We start from the raw sequence: 8,639 nt of genomic DNA on the forward strand, positions 1-8,639 counted from the left end.
GAAAAAAAATCGACATATTCGCCTTTTTGAGCAGTTTAAGAGGTTTATCAATAAGTTGAAATACTGAACGCCAAAGCAAAGCCTTCATTAAAACTTATATTATATAGTTGGCTATTTTTTTAAATGTATGTTAATGTTATGTTTTTCATATGTGTGTGTTGTTTTGCTAAATAAAGCATGACAATGGTGAAATTCTTTTCGAATGGAGTTTCTTTCTGAATGGAAGTTTTCTACCCTCTACCGGCGCAAGAGAAAAATGACACGACAACAAAGATGGCGGCGCCTATGAGCAACGTGGATGAAATTCGTGATAGAGTAATATTGGGTGAATTTGGCGTAAAAAATGTAAGTTATGCCCTGGAAGGGATATTGATATAATATTCACTGTGTTTATGTCGACATAGGCTGTTTCATTGTTAATTTAAGTAACCCTTATTTAATAATATAACGTTGCGCATGTCATGCAGGTTTCTCCGTACTTCAAACTGCAGTGATTGTTGTTTATTAGATTTATATGATCACTTTTATTATTGTTTATTAGAGGGTATTCCGGTAAGCTACATATAAAACCACTATTTACTGTATATACAGGTCCATACTACAGATTATCCAGGAAATTAAAAGCCCCTGAAGACTCTTCAGATCCCAAGGACTTATAGCTCAATCACATGGGTGAGTAAAAATATGGTTTACTTCATTTAATTAAGCTTTTTTTTAGATGCAAAAATAAAAAATTTAAGTTTACTTTATAATTGTCATTTAGCTTTTTTGATGATCAATTATCCACCCTCTCTCTGATCCTTAGAAGAATATTTTTAGCTGCTGTGCCTTAGGAAAGTTATTTAAATGTTTTTAAAAAGCGATTGTGATGTAAATGCAAAAAAACAAACGTTTGTACGGCAGCACAATTTGGCCAAATAATGAAAAATAATAATTATTAATAAACAATAAATAATTAATAAGTAATAATATAATAACACTTTTATTTTACAGTACAACTATTTAATTTTTAATTAATTAATTTAATTTTTATTAAAACAGTACAACTTTTATTCTACAGTACAGTTTATATCTTAATTTCTTTATTTTCAAATGTTAAACTATTGTGCAAAAAAAACAAAACACGGGGAGCCCTTAAAAACTTCTCTTTGGTGACAACAACCTGTTTATAACTGCTTCTCATTACAAGTTTGGGAAGTTGGTTGGCCTATATTGTGTTCCCAAATGTTATAAGAGACCCAAACTCAGAATTCAAATGCCGGATCAGGAGCTGCTTGCGTGTAAATGAACACAGTGCTGCACTTCTCTCTGAAACACACAGCACATGTATTTATTGAATTAAATCACAGCTTTTGCAGTTTGATAAACACACTAAACCATATCATGATTTAATCGGTTTTGTTTAGATTAGTTGTGCAGCCCTATGTGCAACACAAAAGATGTAAGGCAGAATGAAAAAACTTTTTGTTTATCACTGTCCTGTTTACAGTATGTCACTAAACTCTTGTGTTTGGTTTCAGTCTACTCGGGTGACATAAAATGGCTCCCAATTGGAAACCAGGCCGATGTGTTTGCAGATGCCAAGATTGGTCCTGTGCATGGGGACATTCTCCTGGCACAACTTCGACCAGGGCAGGAACTTGATATAGTCATGCACTGTGTCAAAGGAATAGGTAAGTAATATAAGAGGCTCCTGACCAATTTCATTTCCATTGAAGCATATGTATTTTTCTTTAATTCAGGTTTAGTTATCATATAACTCCAACATCCAGTCCCCAGTTTCCTGTATATTTATAAACTTTGTGATTAACTGGAAAGTTTCTTTGCACCTCACAGGCAAGGATCATGCCAAGTTTTCTCCTGTGGCCACTGCAAGCTACAGACTTCTTCCTGAAATCACATTATTACAGACCATTGAGGGAGAACAAGCAGAGAGGTTAAAGCGCTGCTTCTCACCAGGAGTTATTGAGATACAGAACGTGAACGGTAGGACTGTTTCGCTTTATTCACATGTAGTCTTGATATTTGGTACTTTTGTTGTTGTGGTATAATCTAATAATTATAAATTTCAGGAAGGAAGGTGGCTAAAGTTGTCGACAGCCGTTTAGACACATGCAGCAGAGAAGTTCTCCGGCATGATGACTTGAAGAACTTGGTGAAACTGGGCAGAGTGCGGGATTATTTCATATGTACGTTTACAACTGAAAGCATTGAGTTGGGTTTGTTTGATGATTTGCCAGATGCATTGTCAAATCTTCCTTCTGTGTTGATTTTTTAGTCTCAGTTGAGTCCACGGGGATCCTTCCTCCTGATGTCCTGGTTACTGAGGCCATTAATGTCCTCATCTCTAAGTGCCAGAAATTTCTCACAGAGCTTGATATGGCAGAAATGGACTAGATGGAAGAAAATAAGGCCAGTCACACTCATCCCGTAGCTTTGAATGAAGTCATGTGATTGGTTTACTGACACTGTGTGCATAGCTTTTAAAGCTTTAGCTAAAAAACTCACTTCACAAGTGAATTCATCCAAATTCCAGTGAGTAGTCCGTTATTTAACTTCAGGCCATAACTTAACAGCATTCTGGAAAATGTTTGACATTCATGTTTATTTAAACAAAAATTTATTCCTAAATGAATTCAAGCAGTTTCTTTTAGTCATGTTAATCCGTTTGGTTTAAGATGTCAGAGCTATATTTGACAAAACACATTTTGTGACATATTTATGTTTTTCCATGTATATTAAACTTTTGTTGTTGACAAAATGACAAACTGTCTGAATTTTTATCTTTGTAGGGAACATTTGAACAAAGCACCTTGCCAGAGTCTTATATTATGGTGCAGGTCAATTTGACCCATTTTAATTTTAAAAAGGTTTAAAAAGTTGTTGGAATACTGGTTAACTTTGATGTTTATCTTGAAATGTTGTCACTTTTTCTCATTTAAGAGTCATGAACATGCCAGCAAAGTGTAGACACTGATATACTGTTTACTGTGCATAGAAAATGATGTTTAATCATGAGGTTTAATCAATTTAATGCATTTGGCAGTTGCTTTTATCTGAAGAAACCTGCACTGCATTGAAGGCGTACATTTTTATTAGGTTAGGGTTCAGTTTGCTGGGAATCAAACCCATGATCTTGGCATTGCTGGTGCCATGCTCTACTGCGTGCTTTTCCACACTTCTCTTTAAAATGTTAAAGTTTAAAAAAAAAATAGAGAAAGAAAACAGTTACAAAATAGTTTTTTTTTTTTAATTTGTAAGAAGCATTAATGTTAAAGGTTTACTGTTTTGTACAGTTTTTTTTTTTTTAACAGTTTTTGACACTATGATTTTTTGGTGAATTGTATTGAATCCAGTTAGCCAGTTTGCTTGTACTCTGATACCTAATAAAATCATTTTAAATTTCTTAATAATTATAGGACCGCAAAACTGTTAGACTAGCAATGAAATGTGACTGGTTGGCCATCACACTGCATACGCATACTAGAGTTTTGTTTCAGTTTCTTTTGGATCATCCATCTTCATAGTTTTCACTAGAAAAAAAAAAAGAGCTAAGCGTTTTTTTATTTTGCCTGCCTCTATCAATGAAATCAAATGCTGTATCTTGGAAGGAATGGTGAAGGAGGCAATCAATTCAGTCTTCTGAAATGTACTTAGATTAATTAGACGTACTCCGCTTGACACTGTTTAACATCTCGTTGTGCCTAGTACTACAGAGGCGTTTTCCTTTAATCGTGGCAGTGACCTGAAAATGTACCTTTGTGTTCAGTTCAGTGAACTTAGTGAGAGGTGTTTTTGTAGTACTTGCTTGGAAAGTTTCCATTTTAAAAATTCCTATATTTTATACAGATCATCCCCAATAGACATGTAATGATTATTTGCTATCAGTGCTTCTTAAGTGCACATGCCTAGGTTCCTGTCTGCTTTGAGTTACATACAAACATGCTGACTGAATTACAAGAGCTAATGTCCAGCATATGCTGCTGTTGCCAGAGGCGGATGTGTCTAAAGTAGCTTTATATTTGCGCTGTAGGGAATTGTTTGGCACAATGAGGGCTGGAGTCAGCACAATGAAAGCATTATGCGTGAAATCATGTTTTTTCTTGCCGGATGATACAAACACCAGAGCACCTGATGAAGTTCATCCTGATCTATGCACGATCCAGATACTTCTCTTTGCATCTAGTTCCTTTTGTTGCGTTCGACAGGAGAAGTTCTTTGCTATTTCCGTACACAAATTCTGCCTTTTCCTTGTGCACTTAGTCACATTTTGGCATATTATTATGGTTGGGAAACACATTTGCAGTAGATCATTTTGAGCTATGTTCTACCAAACACCCGCCCACCCATACCGCACAAGCAAATACATAATCGCACACAATGTGTACACGTTGAAATTGGGCCAGGGCATCTTTGGAGACGGCAAATCCCAGAGGGACGCGGCACAAAAAGTGGGTCACCTTCCATTGTGTGGCTCTCATCATTAGAATGATTCTGCTGAGACTGGAGTCACTTGGCACTCTCCGTTCCTCTCCATCCTGCCTCATTGCTCAGCTTTGCTCTTGGCAAGCAGCAGACACCACTCAAAGCATAAAAAGACAAGAAAATGTTCATATCCTTGTTGGCCAGAGCTGTTGTTTATAAAACTTACTGTATTTTCCTAAGCACCAAATTATGGTGTAGGGATCACCCAGTTCCTCAGCCCACTGGGTGGAATTTTCTTTTACACAGCTTGACAGCTCATTAAGATAAAGCTTATTATATTTCTGACTGTCTGGACATTACCATTTTTCCTAACTACATCAGCTTTCCATTGCTAATACGACAAATTGCTTTTGATTTCAGCTTGGGTCAAATAATTTGAATAATGTCTCAATTTTGACATGAATGGCAGTGGAAGTTTAATGCAAGAATATTGGCTGATTTTGGCATTCTCAAAGAACTACCTTGCTGAAAAAGCCTGCTTAAACCAGCCTAAACTGGTTTGCTTGTCTTCCAGATTGGTCAGGCTGGTCTGTTATATCTGGCTTTAGAGGGGTTTTGGGCATGTTTCAGCTGAAAACAGCCAGCTAAAAACAGCTTGGCCAGGCTGAGGACCAGATTAAACCACCTTATTTTTATTTTTATTTTTTTTGCAATCCTACTGAATAAGCCTGCTTTAAGTACTCTAAGCGGTTATAAGTTGGTTTTAGCTGGTTTGGGCTTGTCTCCTAGTCTAGTCAACCTGTTCTTCAGCAAGTCTCCCAGCCTGACCAGCGTAAAAGTGCCCCAAACCCTTTAAAGCCAGTCAACAGACCAGGCTGGAAGATCAGCAAACCAGATTAGGCTGTTCTAAGATGTTACAATGTTTTATTGGTTTGTTTAAAGAGGGCACTTTTCAGCTTGTCAGGCCTGTTGGTCGTTTAGCTAAAAACAGCTTAGCTAGGCTGGGGACCAGTTTAAACCTTCTAAGACCAGCAAACTAACTTTTTCAGCAGACTAATGAACATATAATTTGGTAAATCTGCTGAAAAAAACCTCAAACTATTCTGAGCTTAAGTAGATGTCCCATCTTAACCAGTTGAAGAGAGCCTAAAACCCCTTTAAAACCAGTCACCAGGGCAGTCTGACTAGGCTGTGAGACTAGCAAACCAGATTAGGCTGGTTTAAGATGATTATTGTTGAGTTTTAGAGGGGATTCAGGCCCTTTTCAGCTATTCAGGCCTGAAGACCAGCTCTCCATTCAGCTAAAAATAGCTCAGCCAGACTTGGAGTCCACTGTAAACCAGCTAAGACCAACAAACCAAGGGGGGCGTTTACACAACAGTTTTCAACTAAAAATGGAAAACTTTTGATGCATTTTGGCCATTCATTTACACAACAACAGTGTTTTGTTGGCCTGGAGACACAAACTTTTGAAAACTGGTATCAAAGTTCAAGTTTTTGAAAACAGTACCTTTATGATCTCCGTGTAAAGTGCAAAAATGCAAATTTTTGAAAATGATGAGGTCATGCACATGCATATGATGTGTTCAGTCTATAGGTACGTACGCACTACGCAGGCACACAGTGTTTCTTTAAAAAGTGACATTGCCAACTACTGGCCTGGCATGCATAATACAGCGTTTTTATTCGTTTTTGTAGATCAGTGTGAACTGGGATTGTTTTGACAACGTTGTCGTCTGTATGGAAATCTTTTCAAAAACACAAAGGAAAAACGTCTCCGTTTGTTGTCGTGTAAACATACCCCAAGTTTTTCTCAGCAAGCCAATAAACCTTTCTCATTTCACAATGCTATATAAACCTTTCCCATTCAACTTAACTAGGCAGACACTTTGCTTCGTTTAACATAGAGTTTGTAAGGATCCGTCTCCAAATGCTGATTGGCGACCCATTTGGCGTGTTCTCAAATAATCTTCACATTAAGCAGCGTTGGTCCTCATCTTAGGTCACAGGTGGCTGGGCTCCTGGGGCCCAGAACGAGTAGAGTTAATTGAACACAAGGCGCCCGTCCCCCTGCCTACGTGCTCGCCGTCTGAGTGGAACTGTGTATTTCCAGTGAGTGAGAGACAGAATAATGCCGTGCCTTGTGTGCCCCGGCGAGCTATCACTGCTCTGCCGTTGCCATGGTGACAGTGCCCTCGTTGGGTACAGCGGGCTGGAGAAGTTGCTCTGGCTCTGCGTCATATTTATTCCAGTGGATCTGTGCGCTCTCTCCCGCCTCCTCCTTTTGCTCTCCTCTACGTTCTCTCTCTCTCTCTCTTTCTCTCTGTCCATGCTTTTTAGGGCTAATTGACCCAGCTCCAGCTCATCAATACGTCGAGCTTCAACTACCACAAACAGCACAGACCCCGAAGAGGTAAAATGTGGTGAGGCAAACAATATGGAACTTGATTAGATTAATTTGGTTTTATTGAGCTCAGGCTGTTTTAGTATAATAAACTGGCTGCATTTTGTGTTGTTTTCATGCACTTAATTGGATCAAGGGTTGATCGTAGATCCTTCCTCTCTGTTTCTCGACAGCGTGGCAGCACCGGGAACACCACCGTGACTGCGAGCGAAGGTGAGTGAGTGTCAGCGCACCCAGGTAAACATCTAAGCTTCGACAATGGTGGTGTCAGAGGAAAGACAGAGGAGGGATCATCTTTGTTTTCAGCAGAGCTGCGAGTCGGAGTGTGAGCGCGTGTGACTGAGGACGAAGGAGAGGGAGGGAGAGCAGGACCTGATTGTGCAGTCTGTGGTGAAGAGCATCTCCCGAGGCTCAGGGCTTCAAAGCCAATCTGTGGTTCTGAAAACAAAAAAGCAATTTCCTACAGCAGCGCAAAGAAACCCTTCAGTGTGAAATTATTCTCAGTGGAGTGGCTCTCTTTGTTCTTCGCTCACTGTGTTTTGGCCCGCAGCTCCAGTCAGCTAAGGAAAGTAAATCAAATGAGTTCATTAAAGGCATTTTAGGAGTAAGTAATCGCAGGGACTGATTTTACATCCGACTGGCTGGTCGTTTGTGCGCATGTGGGATGGAGAGTGTTGTCTCTGTGTCACCATATTGATTTTGAGTGACGGGTGACGTAATAACAGCGGTTCGGTGAAAGCAGTGCCTTGTTCCCTAGATACACCGGATGAGAGTCTGTGAAATCAAGAGGTTGCTGAGGGCTCTCGCACTCCCCCCTCTCTGGAGTTGTCAGGCGGCTTTGACAGGGGACGTAAAGGATCAGTGGTGTGTGAGATTCGGTAGTTAGAAGCACAGCCCACTGGAGGGAGAGGCTTTGAGAAGGGAAAGCGGGGTAGAGCAAGGGAGGCGTCGGATCGATCGCGGGACAGACACGGAGTGGGTGCCATGTGGACAGGGATCTCTGTCTGTCCTTTGAGACTATGGGAAAGCCAATGAGTCTTTAAAAAAGGGAGGGCTGAAGATGTGAATGTGCACGTAGATAAAGACAGATGTGAATAACTTCTACATTGTATTGTTTTGTGTGAGTGCTCAGCCAGTTTTAGATACAGGTTCCTTGAAGAAATTAGACACCTTAGCACACTCTCTGGGCTGTTTCTCCAATGTCCCAGTGCACCAGGTATGTTTTGCATTTTTAATCTAAACTCTCTGTAGCCATTAACTGAACCATTTTCTCGTCTGTACAAATAAATGGCAGTTGCCACATTTATAGAACAAGGGATTTATATGTTTTTGGACAGGTTCCATGGAAATACCATGGTATTCTTAAAAGTACTTTGATGTACCATTTAGACATCTTGCTATATGAATATGGTAACAAAATCATTACAAATAAATCACAGTTACTATACTCACTGAAAAAAAGATATTACTATGTTTTTGACCATAATATTCTTAGAAGTAAATGCCATTCTGTATGAATATGTTAACAGTACCATTATTTTGTCATTATGAATAAATCACAGTTATTATACTTACAGAAAAAGTTACCATGTTTTTGACACACATAATGGGAAATACCAAGATACTTGAAAATGTATCGTGATGTACCAGGTAGATAATAATGATATTAACAAAACCATTAAATTGGCTGATGTTGTCAGTACGAATAAATCACATTTAGTATATTTACACAATATATAGCATATATATATATATATATATATATATATATATATATGTGTGTGTGTGTGTGTGTGTGTGTGTGTGTGTG

At 38.9% G+C, this 8,639-nt stretch overlaps 2 protein-coding genes across 12 annotated transcripts in view; both read left to right on the plus strand.

The window, feature by feature from the left end:
- The first annotated feature begins 224 nt into the window (after positions 1 to 224).
- Positions 225 to 2,705, plus strand: LOC107673882 (DNA-directed RNA polymerases I and III subunit RPAC1-like). Its single transcript, XM_016467691.1, has 6 exons — positions 225 to 345; positions 592 to 672; positions 1,521 to 1,673; positions 1,837 to 1,986; positions 2,073 to 2,189; positions 2,279 to 2,705. Exons 2-6 carry the CDS (start codon positions 669 to 671, stop codon positions 2,395 to 2,397), a joined length of 543 nt encoding a protein of 180 aa, XP_016323177.1. The 5' UTR covers positions 225 to 345; positions 592 to 668; the 3' UTR covers positions 2,398 to 2,705.
- A 3,956-nt stretch (positions 2,706 to 6,661) lies between these two features.
- Positions 6,662 to 8,639, plus strand: part of ldb1a (LIM domain binding 1a) — a 38,178-nt gene continuing 36,200 nt past the window's right edge. For 2 of the 11 annotated variants that reach the window (XM_016467780.1, XM_016467783.1), the window contains exons 1-2: positions 6,663 to 6,848; positions 7,003 to 7,042. The gene's annotated coding sequence lies outside the window, so the exon portion shown is untranslated. Of the gene's footprint in view, positions 6,849 to 6,965; positions 7,043 to 7,690; positions 8,046 to 8,639 lie in introns of those variants that run through there. The other 9 variants (XM_016467779.1, XM_016467782.1, XM_016467778.1 and 6 more) reach the window with 8 other exon arrangements.

The sequence above is a fragment of the Sinocyclocheilus anshuiensis genome, unplaced genomic scaffold (assembly GCF_001515605.1).
Source record: "Sinocyclocheilus anshuiensis isolate Anshui unplaced genomic scaffold, SAMN03320099.WGS_v1.1 scaffold292, whole genome shotgun sequence".
In the NCBI taxonomy this organism is placed as follows: Eukaryota; Metazoa; Chordata; class Actinopteri; order Cypriniformes; family Cyprinidae; genus Sinocyclocheilus; species Sinocyclocheilus anshuiensis.

Excerpts from the sequence above, each read along its gene's own strand:
- LOC107673882 (XM_016467691.1), top strand. Across the intron at positions 1,987-2,072 it reads TGAGATACAGAACGTGAACG|GAAGGAAGGTGGCTAAAGTT; the intron begins GTAGGACTGTTT and ends TATAAATTTCAG. Across the intron at positions 2,190-2,278 it reads AGTGCGGGATTATTTCATAT|TCTCAGTTGAGTCCACGGGG; the intron begins GTACGTTTACAA and ends TTGATTTTTTAG.